Source organism: Oncorhynchus mykiss, chromosome 24 (assembly GCF_057628025.1).
Source record: "Oncorhynchus mykiss isolate SJ-2025 chromosome 24, ASM5762802v1, whole genome shotgun sequence".
In the NCBI taxonomy this organism is placed as follows: Eukaryota; Metazoa; Chordata; class Actinopteri; order Salmoniformes; family Salmonidae; genus Oncorhynchus; species Oncorhynchus mykiss.
This window is the reverse complement of record NC_143045.1, coordinates 41,017,501-41,032,668: the sequence shown is the minus strand read 5'-3', so window position 1 is coordinate 41,032,668 and position 15,168 is coordinate 41,017,501. Positions and strand designations below refer to the sequence as shown.

The window sequence follows — 15,168 nt, the reverse complement described above, 5'->3', positions numbered from 1 at the left end:
CTGACCTCTCCTCTGCAGATGGCCTCTCCTCTGCACCTGACCTCTCCTCTGCACCTGGCCTCTCCTCTGCACCTGGCCTCTCCTCTGCACCTGAACTCTCCGCTGCACCTGGCCTCTCCGCTGCACCTGGTCTCTCCTCTGCACCTGACCTCTCCTCTGCACCTGACCTCTCCTCTGCACCTGACCTCTCCTCTGCACCTGGCCTCTCCTCTGCACCTGGTCTCTCCTCTGCACCTGACCTCTCCTTTGCACCTGACCTCTCCTCTGCACCTGACCTCTCCTTTGCACCAGGCCTCTCTGCTGCACCAGGCCTCTCTGCTGCACCTGGCCTCTATGCTGCACCTGGCCTCTCCTCTGCACCTGACCTCTCCTCTGCACCTGACCTCTCCTCTGCACCTGGCCTCTCCTCTGCACCTGACCTCTCCTCTGCACCTGGCCTCTCCTCTGCACCTGGCCTCTCCGCTCCACCTGGCCTCTCCGCTGCACCTGGCCTCTCTGCTGCACCTGGCCTCTCCTCTGCACCTGACCTCTCCTCTGCACCTGGCCTCTCCTCTGCACCTGAACTCTCCGCTGCACCTGGCCTCTCCTCAGCACCTGACCTCTCCTCAGCACCTGACCTCTCCAATGCACCTGACCTCTCTGTGCACCTGGCCTCTCCTCTGCACCTGACCTCTCCGCTGCACCTGGCCTCTATGTGCACCTGACCTCTCCTCAGCACCTGACCTCTCCTCTGTACCTGGCCTCTCCTCTGCACCTGACCTCTCCTCTGCACCTGAACTCTCCGCTGCAGATGGCCTCTCCTCAGCACCTGACCTCTCCTCAGCACCTGACCTCTCCAATGCACCTGACCTCTCTGTGCACCTGGCCTCTCCTCTCCACCTGACCTCTCCTCTGCACCTGACCTCTCTGTGCACCTGGCCTCTCCGCTGCACCTGTCCTCTCTTCTGCACCTGGCCTCTCCGCTGCACCTGACCTCTATGTGCACCTGACCTCTCCTCTGCACCTGACCTCTCCGCTCCACCTGGCCTCTCCACTGCACCTGGCCTCTCTGCTGCACCTGGCCTCTCTGCTGCACCTGGCCTCTCCTCTGCACCTGACCTCTCCTCTGCACCTGGCCTCTCCTCTGCACCTGAACTCTCCGCTGCACCTGGCCTCTCCTCAGCACCTGACCTCTCCTCAGCACCTGACCTCTCCAATGCACCTGACCTCTCTGTGCACCTGACCTCTCCGCTGCACCTGGCCTCTATGTGCACCTGACCTCTCCAATGCACCTGACCTCTCTGTGCACCTGGTCTCTCCTCGGCACCTGACCTCTCCTCTGCACCTGACCTCTCTGTGCACCTGGCCTCTCCGCTGCACCTGGCCTCTCCACTGCACCTGGCCTCTATGTGCACCTGGCCTCTATGCTGCACCTGGCCTCTCCGCTGCACCTGGCCTCTCCGCTGCACCTGGCCTCTCTGCTGCACCTGGCCTCTATGCTGCACCTGGCCTGTCCGCTGCACCTGGCCTCTCCTCTGCACCTGGCCTCTCCGCTGCACCAGGCCTCTCTGCTGCACCTGGCCTCTATGCTGCACCTGGCCTCTCCTCTGCACCTGGCCTCTCCGCTGCACCTGGCCTCTATGTGCACCTGACCTCTCCTCAGCACCTGACCTCTCCTCTGCACCTGACCTCTCCTCTGCACCTGACCTCTCCTCTGCACCTGACCTCTCCTCTGCACCTGACCTCTCCTCTGCACCTGACCTCTCCTCAGCACCTGACATCTCCTCTGTACCTGGCCTCTCCTCTGCACCTGACCTCTCCTCTGCACCTGAACTCTCCGCTGCACATGGCCTCTCCTCAGCACCTGACCTCTCCTCAGCACCTGACCTCTCCTCAGCACCTGACCTCTCCAATGCACCTGACCTCTCTGTGTACCTGGCCTCTCCTCTGCACCTGACCTCTCCTCTGTACCTGGCCTCTCCTCTGCACCTGACCTCTCCTCTGCACCTGAACTCTCCTCTGCACCTGACCTCTCCTCTGCACCTGACCTCTCCTCAGCACCTGACCTCTCCTCAGCACCTGACCTCTCCTCTGTACCTGGCCTCTCCTCAGCACCTGACCTCTCCTCAGCACCTGACCTCTCCTCAGCACCTGACCTCTCCTCAGCACCTGACCTCTCCAATGCACCTGACCTCTCTGTGCACCTGGCCTCTCCTCTGCACCTGGCCTCTCCTCTGCACCTGACCTCTCCGCTGCACCTGGCCTCTCCGCTGCACCTGACCTCTCCTTTGCACCAGGCCTCTCTGCTGCACCAGGCCTCTCTGCTGCACCTGGCCTCTATGCTGCACCTGGCCTCTCCTCTGCACCTGGCCTCTCCGCTGCACCTGGCCTCTCCGCTGCACCTGACCTCTCCTCTGCACCTGGCCTCTCCTCTGCACCTGGCCTCTCCTCTGCACCTGAACTCTCCTCTGCACCTGACCTCTCCTCTGCACCTGACCTCTCCTCTGCACCTGACCTCTCCTCAGCACCTGACCTCTCCTCTGTACCTGGCCTCTCCTCTGCACCTGGCCTCTCCTCTGCACCTGGCCTCTCCGCTGCACCTGGCCTCTATGTGCACCTGGCCTCTCCGCTGCACCTGACCTCTCCTCTGCACCTGACCTCTCCTATGCACCTGGCCTCTCCTCTGCACCTGGCCTCTCCGCTGCACCAGGCCTCTCTGCTGCACCAGGCCTCTCTGCTGCACCTGGCCTCTATGCTGCACCTGGCCTCTCCTCTGCACCTGACCTCTCCTCTGCACCTGACCTCTCCTCTGCACCTGACCTCTCCGCTGCACCTGGCCTCTCCTCTGCACCTGACCTCTCCTCTGCACCTGACCTCTCCGCTCCACCTGGCCTCTCTGCTGCACCTGGCCTCTCCTCTGCACCTGACCTCTCCTCTACACCTGGCCTCTCTGCTGCACCTGGCCTCTCTGCTGCCTATCAGCTCTTCCTCTATGTTGATTTATATAGAAGATTGGTGAGACGTGAAATATTGTATGTATGGTATGACTGCTAGTTAGCCTATTGCAGATGTGAACAAACCTACCACTACTGTCACTATGACTAGAGGGCAGGATAGACTTGACTGTACAGTTAGCGACTGCGTAAGGGAAGTACCAAAACACCCTTTAAGGGGAAGAGCATGCAGGGAGATGAGGACATGTTGCTATATGGAAGAAATGAAATAGTAACACCTGCAAAATGAGGAATGTAAACCACGGAAACATACACTACCATCCCCTGTGCCTAATTAAAAACATCACACAAACCTCACCGAAGCAACAAAAAAACAAAAACATTTTTGGACCAGCCCCCCCAGTAAATGTACAACTGTCCCTTTAGTAAAAACCTATTAAGAATCTCCCATTGAATCCTAAGCGGACCTCCTGACTGTATGGTATGCTGCCCCCTCCTGGTGACAACTACAACATCACCTGTTAAACAGGTGTCTTTCTGTAGAGTCCCAAATCAACCCATAGCCACTCGCCCCACCCATTATGTACTGTATAGGTGACACGGTGGAGACCGTACCATAGCCATTATACCTATCCTACCCCTTTTTAATGGAGTCAAGTGCATACACACTGTAGTTACACACAACAAGACAATTACTCAGCTCAGAGATAGCATACAGTCTACTCTACAGTAGGGTTGAAAAACGTATATAAACTTGTTTGGAGGATTTCCTAATTCCTTTATTCTTCCAACTGGGACTTCTGGAATCCCCAACCTACAGCAACACCAGTCTTACCTGAGATCATCTGCTGAACCCTGACCCCTGAACCCTGACCCTAACCCCTACTCCGAACCCTAACCCCGAACCCTAACCCCTACCTCGTACCCTAACCCCGAACCCTGACCCTAACCCCGAACCCTGACCCTAACCCCGAACCCTGACCCTAACCCTAACCCCGAACCCTGACCCTAACCCGAACCCTGACCCTAACCCCTAACCCCAACCCCTACCTCAAACCCTATCCCCTACCTCGAACCCTGACCCTAACCCCGAACCCTAACCCGGAACCCTGACCCTAACCCCGAACCCTAACCCCAACCCCTACCTCGAACCCTAACCCCTACCTCAAACCCTGACCTCGAACCATTACCCTAACCCTAACCCCGAACCCTGACCCTAACCTTGACCCCAACCCCCGAACCCTAACCCCAACCTCGAACCCTAACCCCTACCTCGTACCCTGACCCCGAACCCTAACCCGAACCCTGACCCTAACCCCAACCCTGACCCTATCCCCTACCTCGAAACCCTGACCCTAACCCCGAACCCTGACCCTAACCCCGAACCCTGACCCTAACCCCGAACCTTAACCCCAACCCCTACCTCGAACCCTAACCCCGAACCCTAACCCTACCTCGAACCCTGACCCCGAACCCTGACCCTAACCCCGAACCCTGACCCTAACTCTGACCCCAACCCCCGAACCCTAACCCCATCCTCGAACCCTAACCCCTACCTCAACCCTGACCCTAACCCTAACCCCGAACCCTGACCCTAACCCTAACCCCGAACCCCGAACCCTGACCCTAACCCCAGACCCTAACCCCTACCTCGAACCCTGACCCGAACCCTAACCCCTACCTCGAACCCTAACCCCGAACCCTGACCCTAACCCCGAACCCTGACCCTAACCCCGAATCCTAACCCCTACCTCGAACCCTAACCCCGAACCCTGACCCTTAACCCTAACCCCTACCTCGAACCCTAACCCCTACCTCAAACCCTAACCTTTAACTCAAACCCCTACCCCTAACACTTACCTCAAACCCTAACCTTAACTCAAACCCCCCTACCCCTAACACCTACCTCAAACCCTAACCTTAACTCAAACCCCCCAAACCCTAACCCCTACTCCGAACCCTAACCTTAACTCAAACCCCTACCCCTTACACCTACCTCAAACCCTAACCTTAACTCAAACCCCTACCCCTAACCCCTACCTCGGACCCTACCCCTAACACCTACCTCAAACCCTAACCTTAACTCAAACCCCCCAAACCCTAACCCCTACTCCGAACCCTAACCTTAACTCAAACCCCTATCCCTAACCCTACCCCCAACCCCTACCTCGAACCCTAACCTTAACTCAAACCTTTACCCCTACCCCTACCTCGAACCCTAAGCCCTACCTCGTACCCTAACCCCTACCTCAAACCCTACCCCTAACCCCTACCTCGAACCCTAACCTTAACTCAAACCCCTACCCCTACCCCTACCTCGAACACTAAGCCCTACCTCGTACCCTAACCCCTACCTCAAACCCTAACCCTGTCATTTACTGTCCTTTGCCTTTTGCCCCCTAGAACCCAGAGGACCCAGCGTGTGGGTCAGGAGCCCCTGAAGAGGCAGGAGTCGTTGTCTGCAGGTCGCGCCCCCCAGCCCCTCTCCGCTCAGGCCATCAAGCACATCTGGGTTCGCACCGCCCTCTTCGAGAAGGTCCTGGACAAGGTCGTACAGTACATCGTGGATAACTCCAGGTAAGAAATGAATGGCAACTTCTGCATTAACTCACACTGCACTGTATGCAAAGAGCAACATCTTGTCCATGTCTCTTCCAGCCAATTGAATTAGCTTTCTCCCTGTTGCCTTTTTGTTCTGCACATGACATTTCTGCCTGTCTTGAACTGTCAGACTCCCTCATTTCATTCCCTCCTTATGTCTTGCATAAAGCCTAATGGAGTCATTTGAGTGTTGTTTTTTCATTGTTTGACTCAATGCTCTTTTGTTGTTTCTCTACATTGCGCGTGTGTGTGTGTGTGTTGTCTCTACAGTAAGTACTATGAGAGGGAGGCTCTGATGTGTGTGTGTGTGTGTTGTCTCTACAGTAAGTACTATGAGAGGGAGGCTCTGATGTGTGTGTGTGTGTGTTGTCTCTACAGTAAGTACTATGAGAGGGAGGCTCTGAGTGTGTGTGTGTGTGTGTGTGTGTTGTCTCTACAGTAAGTACTATGAGAGGGAGGCTCTGATGTGTGTGTGTGTATTTGTGTTGTCTCTGCAGTAAGTACTATGAGAGGGAGGCTCTGATGTGTGTTGTCTCTACAGTAAGTACTATGAGAGGGAGGCTCTGATGTGTGTGTGTGTTGTCTCTACAGTAAGTACTATGAGAGGGAGGCTCTGATGTGTGTGTGTGAATTTGTGTTGTCTCTACAGTAAGTACTATGAGAGGGAGGCTCTGAGTGTGTGTGTGTGTGTGTGTGTGTTGTCTCTACAGTAAGTGCTATGAGAGGGAGGCTCTGATGTGTGTGTGTGTGTTGTCTCTACAGTAAGTACTATGAGAGGGAGGCTCTGATGTGTGTGTGTGTTGTCTCTACAGTAAGTACTATGAGAGGGAGGCTCTGATGCATGACTCAGTGTTTGGACCCATCCTGGCATGTCTACTGGGTAAGTTGACCATAAGAGCTGTCCTAATGCTACATTGGGTTGTTATAACACCCCTGTGGACTGTTATAATGCTACATTGGGTTGTTATAACACCCCTACGGACTGTTATAATGCTACATTGGGTTGTTATAACACCCCTGTGGACTGTTATAATGCTACATTGGGTTGTTATAACACCCCTACGGACTGTTATAATGCTACATTGGGTTGTTATAACACCCCTGTGGACTGTTATAATGCTACATTGGGTTGTTATAACACCCCTGTGGACTGTTATAATGCTACATTGGGTTGTTATAACACCCCTACGGACTGTTATAATGCTACATTGGGTTGTTATAACACCCCTGTGGACTGTTATAATGCTACATTAGGTTGTTATAACACCCCTGTGGACTGTTATAATGCTACATTGGGTTGTTATAACACCGCTACGGACTGTTATAATGCTACATTAGGTTGTTATAACACCGCTACGGACTGTTATAATGCTACATACAGTAGATACTCTTTTTGCTTATATTTACTCCCCCCCATCCCTCCTCCAGTGGGTCCCTGTGCTCTGGAGTACACTAAGCTGAAGACGTCCGACCACTTCTGGACGGACCCGTCGGCCAACGAGTTGGTCCAGCGCCACCGGATCCACGGGGCCCACCGGGGCCAGGACGCTTCCCCCAGCAGGAGGCCCGCTCTGGGGGTGAGAGACACTGGGTCCCTGGGGGCCTGAGGAATGCATGGGGCTCTTACTGGAGCAGTTGGTCAATACTGTACAATTCATTCCGTAAGGATTCAATGAGCAGCTATGGCAATACTAATTTCCTTTATACATTTGAAGTCTGAAGTTTACATACACTTAGTTTGTAGTGATCAAATCTCGTTTTTCAACCACTCCACAAATTTCTCGTTAATTAACAAACTATAGTTTTGGCAAGTCAGTTAGGACATCTACTTTGTGCATGACTCAAGTAATTTTTCCAACAATTATTTACAGGCAGGCTAATTGACATTATTTGAGTCAATTGGAGGAGTACCTGTGGATGTATTTCAAGGCCTACCTTCAAACTCAGTGCCTCTGACATCATGGGAAAATCAAAAGAAATCAGCCAAGACCTCAGAAAAAAATGTGTTGACCTCCACAAGCTTGGTTCATCCTTGGGAGCAATTTCCAAACGCCTGAAGGTACCACGTTCATCTGTACAAACAATTGTACGCAAGTATAAACACCATGGGACCACACAGCCGTCATACCGCTCAGGAAGGAGACGCGTTCTGTCTCATAGAGATGAACATACTTTGGTGCGAAACGTGTAAATCAATCCCAAAACAACAGAAAAGGACCTTGTGAAGATGCTGGAGGAAACGGGTACAAAAGTATCTATATCCACAGTAAAACAAGTCCTATATCGACATAACCTGAAAGGCCTCTCAGCAAGGAAGAAGCCACTGCTCCAAAACCGCCATAAAAAAGCCAGACTACGGTTAGAAACTGCACATGGGGACAAAGATCGTACGTTTTGGAGAAATGTCCTCTGGTCTGATGAAACAAAAATAGAACTGTTTGGCCATAATGACCATCGTTATGTTTGGAGGAAAAAGGGGGAGGCTTGCAAGCCGAAGAACACCATCCCAACCGTGAAGCACGAGGGTGGCAGCATCATGTTGTGGGGGTGCTTTGCTGCACGAGGGACTGGTGCACTTCACAAAATAGATGGAATCATGAGGAAGAAACATTTTGTGGATCTATTGAAGCAAAATCTCGACATCAGTTACATTTTGGTTGCAAATGGGTCTTCCAAATGGACAATGACCCCAAGCATACTTCCACAGTTGTAGCAAAATGGCTTAAGGACAACAAAGTCAATGTATTGGAGTGACCATCACAAAGCCTTGACCTCAATCCTATAGAACATTTGTGGGCAGAACTGAAAAAGCGTGTGCGAGCAAGGAGGCCTACAAACCTGACTCAGTTACACCAGCTCTGTCAGGAGGAATGGGCCAAAATTCACCCAACTTATTGTGGGAAGCTTGTGGAAGGCTACCCGAAACATTTGACCCAAGTTAAACAATTTAAAGGCAATGCAACCAAATACTAACTGAGTGTATGTAAACTTCTGACCCACTGGGAATGTGATGAAAGAAATAAAAGCTGAAATAAATAATTCTCTCTACTATTATTCTGACATTTAACATTCTTAAAATAAGGTGGTGATCCCAACTGAACTAAAACAGGGAATTTTTACTAGGATTAAATGTCAGGAATTGTGAAAAACTGAGTTTAAATGTATTTGGCTAAGGTGTATGTAAACTTCAGATTTCAACTGTATTTAGCCAGGATAGTTCACTTAGTAACAATTGTTTTCCCAGGAGTCCTGGGAGCAGTTTCTCAGAAGGGCACAGACCCTTGTAGTTAGACAATAGGGCTAAGTAACTACAATGTTATTGGTTCAAATCCCTGATGGGTAAAGGACCCAGTCAGTTTCAATCATGGTCGCATGGTGTGCGTCCCTAATGGCACCCTATTCCCTACATAGTGCACTACTTTAGACCAGGGCCCTATAGAACCCTATTCCCTATATAGTGCACTACTTTTGACCAGGGCCCAATAGGTGCCAGTCACATTCTGTTAAAGGTCCCCAAAGCACACAGTTGCCTGGGTCGCTCCTCTTTTCAGTTCACAGCAAAAAACAAGATGCAACAAACAGTCAAACTGGCCCATTTTATCTCCGTTTCCACATTCAAAGACAATCATGGACACTCTTTTACTGACACTTGTGGCTGCTTCGCGTGATGTGTTTAATCTGCCATTTTGTCCTTTGTGCCTAACAATTTTTGTGCCATGTTTGTGCTGCTACTAATTTGTGTTGTCGTGTTGAGTTGATGTCGTGTTGAGTTGTTGTCGTGTTGAGTTGCTGTCGTGTTGAGTTGCTGTCGTGTTGAGTTACTGTCATGTTGTGTTGTTGTGTTGTCATGTTGTGTTGTTGTGTTGTCATGTTGAGTTGCTGTCGTGTTGAGTTGTTGTCGTGTTGAGTTGTTGTCGTATTGTGTTGCTGTCGTGTTGAGTTGCTGTCGTGTTGAGTTGCTGTCATGTTGTGTTGTTGTGTTGTCATGTTGTGTTGTTGTGTTGTCATGTTGAGTTGCTGTCGTGTTGAGTTGTTGTCGTGTTGAGTTGTTGTCGTATTGTGTTGCTGTCGTGTTGAGTTGCTGTCGTGTTGAGTTGCTGTCATGTTGTTGTGTTGTCATGTTGAGTTGCTGTCGTGTTGAGTTGTTGTCGTGTTGAGTTGTTGTCGTGTTGTGTTGCTGTCGTGTTGAGTTGTTGTCGTGTTGAGTTGCTGTCGTGTTGTGTTGCTGTCGTGTTGAGTTGTTGTCGTGTGGAGTTGCTGTCGTGTTGAGTTGCTGTCGTGTTGAGTTGCTGTCGTGTTGTTGTTCTCGTGTTGAGTTGCTGTCGTGTTGAGTTGCTGTCGTGTTGAGTTGCTGTCGTGTTGTGTTGTTGTCGTGTTGAGTTGTTGTCGTGTTGAGTTGCTGTCGTGTTGAGTTGCTGTCGTGTTGTGTTGTCATGCTGTGTTGTTGTGTTGCTGTCATGTTGTGTTATTGTCATGTTGTGTTATTGTCATGTTGTTGTGTTGTCTTGTGTTGTTGTCATGTTGTGTTGCTACCATGTTGTGTTGTGTTGCTGCTATGTCGGGTTGGTGTCATGTTGTGTTGCTGTCATGTTGTGTTGCTGTCATGTTGTGTTGCTGTCATGTTGTGTTGCTGCTATGTCGGGTTGTTGTCATGTTGTGTTGCTGCTATGTCAGGTTGTTGTCATGTTGTGTTGCTGTCATGTTGTGTTGCTGCTATGTCGGGTTGTTGTCATGTTGTGTTGCTGCTATGTCGAGTTGTTGTCATGTTGTGTTGCTGCTATGTCAGGTTGTTGTCATGTTGTGTTGCTGCTATGTCAGGTTGTTGTCATGTTGTGTTGCTGCTATGTCGGGTTGTTGTCATGTTGTGTTGCTGTCATGTTGTGTTGTGTTGCTGCTATGTCAGGTTGTTGTCATGTTGTGTTGCTGCCATGCTGTGTTGTGTTGCTGCTATGTCGGGTTGTTGTCATGTTGTGTTGCTGCTATGTCGGGTTGATGTCATGTTGTGTTGCTGCTATGTCAGGTTGTTGTCATGTTGTGTTGCTGCCATGCTGTGTTGTGTTGCTGCTATGTCGGGTTGTTGTCATGTTGTGTTGCTGCTATGTCAGGTTGTTGTCATGTTGTGTTGCTGCTATGTCAGGTTGTTGTCATGTTGTGTTGCTGCTATGTCAGGTTGTTGTCATGTTGTGTTGTTGTGTTGCTTGAAAATAAAGGAGAGCCACACACTCAAATACACTCTAGGAGCTCAGATGCAAAAATGTAATATCCAACGTTTCGACAGCCAAGCTGTCTTCATCAGGGTATAATCACAAACACAGCGGGATGACTCGTTTATATAGTGTCAAAAGACACAGGTGTCTGTAATCATGGCCAAAAGTGGCCTGATATCATTGGTTAATTCTCAAATATTAAAATGGCAGACAAAGAACAGCATTACAAACAACAAATGGATAGCATACGAACATAGATTCATTTTAGACTACACAAACTTACAAACAATTACAATGGCAAAGTCACAATAATCACAAGAATGGCTTCAGATCAAAGTCTACGTTGAGACCGAAGGGAACAAGGATCTCGGAGCATCGTAGCACCATTAGGTGCAAAAACTTGACTTATCCAGTTGAGGCCCTCTTTTTGGAGGCAGGCCACTCGATTTGGTCTCTGCGTTATATTGGCATCGAACATGTCACCCTCCCTAGGAGAAGGGGTGACCTTGATCATTTATTGTTAAAACGAGAGGCTGCCTGGATCTTTAACTTAAAGACCCTTGCTCTCTTCGATCTCAACGTAGACTTTGACATGTTTGTGATTATACCCTGATGAAGACAGCTTGGCTGTCGAAACATTGAATATTACATTTTTGCATCTGAGCTCCTAGAGTGTTCGGCTCTCCTTTTATTTTCAAGTGTTGTTGTTGTGTTGCTGCCATGTTTTGTTGTTGTCATGTTGTGTTGCTGTCATGTTTTGTTGTCATGTTGTGTTGCTACCATGTTGTTGTAGTGTTGTTGTCATGTTGTGTTGCACCATGTTGTTGTTGTGTTGTTGTCATGTTGTGTTGCACCATGTTGTTGTTGTGTTGTTGTCATGTTGTGTTGCACCATGTTGTTGTTGTGTTGTTGTCATGTTGTGTTGCTGTCATGTTTTGTTGTCATGTTGTGTTGCTACCATGTTGTTGTTGTGTTGTTGTCATGTTGTGTTGCACCATGTTGTTGTTGTTGTTGTCATGTTGTGTTGCACCATGTTGTTGTTGTGTTGTTGTCATGTTGTGTTGCTACCACGTTGTGTTGTTGCCATGTTTTGTTGTTGCCATGTTGTGTTGTTGCCATGTTGTGTCATTGTCACGTTGTGTTGCTGCCACGTTGTGTTGTTGCCATGTTGTGTTGTTGCCATGTTGTGTCATTGTCACGTTGTGTTGCTGCCACGTTGTGTTGTTGCCATGTTGTGTTGTTGCCATGTTGTTGTTGTGTTGTTGTCATGTTGTGTTGCACCATGTTGTTGTTGTGTTGTTGTCATGTTGTGTTGCTGCCACGTTGTGTTGTTGCCATGTTGTGTTGTCTTAGGTCTCTCCATGTAGTGTTGTGGTGTCTATTTTCTCGTGATGTGTGTTTTGTCCTAACATTTTTATCCCCCCATCCCTGCAGTAAGCCTTTAGCCTCTTGCTAGGCCATCATTGTAAATAAGAATTTGTTGTTAAATAATGGTTAAATAAAACGTCACGTCCTTACACAATCAATACTCAACAACGTAGACCTTTCTCATGGCCTGTTTCCCAGATCCAGAAGAGACAGTCCAGCGTCAGCATGTCCGAGGATAAGTTTGCTGCATCTGCACGGGAATACGTGGAATCTCTTCACCAGAACTCCCGTACTCACCTGCTCTACGGCAAAAACAACGTCCTGGTTCAACCGGTAAGACTACACAGAGTTTTAATACTGTAACATGTAGTAGTATTATTATTGTAGTACTGTACAAATATTTTTAGTACAGCCCAGAAGAGGATCAACCACCTTTATGAACCGGCTTCCTCGCTAGGTGTCTTCCTAGGTTCCTGCCTTCTAAGGAGTTCAAACCCCCTCCAGTCCCCTCTCCTGTTTTCAATACTCCAGCACCCTCTCCTGTTTTCAATACTCCAGCCCCATCTCCTGTTTTCAATTCTCCAGCCCCATCTCCTGTTTTCAATACTCCAGCCCCATCTCCTGTTTTCAATACTCCAGCCCCCTCTCCTGTTTTCAATACTCCAGCCCCCTCTCCTGTTTTCAATACTCCAGCCCCCTCCCCTGTTTTCAATACTCCAGCCCCCTCTCCTGTTTTCAATACTCCAGCCCCCTCTCTTGTTTTCAACACTCCAGCCCCCTCTGTTTTCAATTCTCCAGCCCCCTTTCCTGTTTTCAATACTCCAGCCCCCTCCCCTGTTTTCAATATTCCAGCCCCCTCCCCTGTTTTCAATACTCCAGCCCCCTCCCATTGTGAGGATAACGACACTGAGCCTTTTTCAACAAAAACAATAAGAGATTGGAGAACACGTTGAGAGGGATCTTAGACCATTCCTCCGTACAGAATCGTTCCAGATCTTTCCAGATCTTTGTTATCCTTCATCTGTTCTTATGGACTGTCCTCTTCAATTCAAAACCACAGGCTTTTCAATGGGAGTTCAAGTCCGGAGACGGAGGTGGCCATTGCAAAAATGTAGATTTTTGTAGTCAATTAACCATTTCTTTATAGATTTTGATTAGTGCTTGGGAGTTTAGTTGTAATTGCTGGAAGATCCACTTGAGGCCCATGAGGCAACCAGGTTTTTGGGCTAAAATGTCCTGCTACTGGGTAAAGTTCATGATGCCGTTGATCTTTACAAGGTCCCCAGGACCAGTAGAAGATAAATAGCCCCATAACATCACAGATCCACCACCATATTCTACCGTAGGTATGAGGTACTTTTCTGTGGGGCGGCAGGTAGCCTAGTGGTTAGAGTGTTGGACTAGTAACCGGAAAGTTGCAAGTTCAAACCCCCCAGCTGACAAGGTACAAATCTGTCGTTCTGCCCCTGAACAGGCAGTTAACCCACTGTTCCTAGGCCGTCATTGAAAATAAGAATTTGTTCTTAACTGACTTGCCTAGTTAAATAAAGGTCAAATATATATATTTTTTTAAATACCGACGTTTATCAACAACAAGAGCTCTATTTTCATTGGCACTTTGGGATACCCGGTTATGGTCAGATGGCATGACAATAAAGCTCTTTGCCCCCCCACCCCCCTCCCTCCCATATAGAAGAAAGAAATAGAGGTGTTGCGGGGGTACCTGTCCCTTCACCAGTCAGGGGACAACCTCACCTTGAAGTGGACCCCTAACCAGCTCATCAACGGCACCCTGGGGGACTGTGACCTGGAGAAGAGGTAAGTACAGGGATATAGATGTGAAGTGCCGTAGGTAGAAACATATGGCGATGGACTATTTCACCTTTCACCTTTCAGAGAGTCAAGGCAACCTGACAAGAGTTACCACATGCCAAGCAGGAGTATTTATCATGGAAATGGAGAGATAATGAGAGAGATAATGAGATAGATAATGCATGAAATACGATATGATAACTATACATCTTAATAACATGGATATAGAGGAATATAAACTGGGTGGTTGGAGCCCTGTATGCTGATTGGCTAACAGCCATGGTATATCAGACCGTATACCATGGGATATAGAGGAATGTGATGAGGAATAGAACAAAGGACTGTATAAATGTTAACAAACACGTACACTAGCGTTCAACAGTTTTGGTGGTCACTTAGAAATGTCCTTGTTTTTTAAGTAAAAGCAAATTTGTTGTCTGTTAAAATAACATTAAATTGATCAGAAATACAGTGTAGACATTGTTGATGTTGTAAATGACTATTGTAGCTGGAAAAGGCAGATTTTTTTTATGGAATATCTACATAGGCGTACAGAGGCCCGTTATCAGCAACCATCACTCCTGTGTTCCAATGCCACGTTGTGTTAGCTAATCCAAGTTTATCATTTTAAAAGGCTAGTTGATCATTAGCCTGGATGCTGGCCTTCGAGGCAGAGTTCCTCTGTCCAGTCTCAACGTCAACAGTGAAGAGGAGACTCCGGGATGCTGGCCTTCTAGGCAGAGTTCCTCTGTCCAGTCTCAACGTCAACAGTGAAGAGGAGACTCCGGGATGATGGCCTTCTAGGCAGAGTTCCTCTGTCCAGTCTCAACGTCAACAGTGAAGAGGAGACTCCGGGATGATGGCCTTCTAGGCAGAGTTCCTCTGTCCAGTCTCAACGTCAACAGTGAAGAGGAGACTCCGGGATGCTGGCCTTCGAGGCAGAGTTCCTCTGTCCAGTCTCAACGTCAACAGTGAAGAGGTGACTCCGGGATGCTGGCCTTCTAGGCAGAGTTCCTCTGTCCAGTCTCAATGTCAACAGTGAAGAGGAGACTCCGGGATGCTGGCCTTCGAGGCAGAGTTCCTCTGTCCAGTCTCAACGTCAACAGTGAAGAGGAGACTCCGGGATGCTGGCCTTCGAGGCAGAGTTCCTCTGTCCAGTCTCAACGTCAACAGTGAAGAGGAGACTCCGGGATGCTGGCCTTCTAGGCAGAGTTCCTCTGTCCAGTCTCAACGTCAACAGTGAAGAG

General features: G+C 49.3%; 1 protein-coding gene across 1 annotated transcript in view; it reads left to right on the top strand.

The window, feature by feature from the left end:
- The window catches only part of LOC110513669 (small G protein signaling modulator 2), a 118,608-nt gene that overhangs the window by 51,318 nt on the left and 52,122 nt on the right, over nt 1-15,168 (top strand). The window contains exons 4-8 of the mRNA XM_090218974.1: nt 5,337-5,510; nt 6,347-6,414; nt 6,963-7,111; nt 12,308-12,442; nt 13,803-13,927. Coding sequence (XP_090075100.1) covers nt 5,337-5,510; nt 6,347-6,414; nt 6,963-7,111; nt 12,308-12,442; nt 13,803-13,927 — 651 coding nt within the window. The remainder of the gene's footprint in view (nt 1-5,336; nt 5,511-6,346; nt 6,415-6,962; nt 7,112-12,307; nt 12,443-13,802; nt 13,928-15,168) is intronic.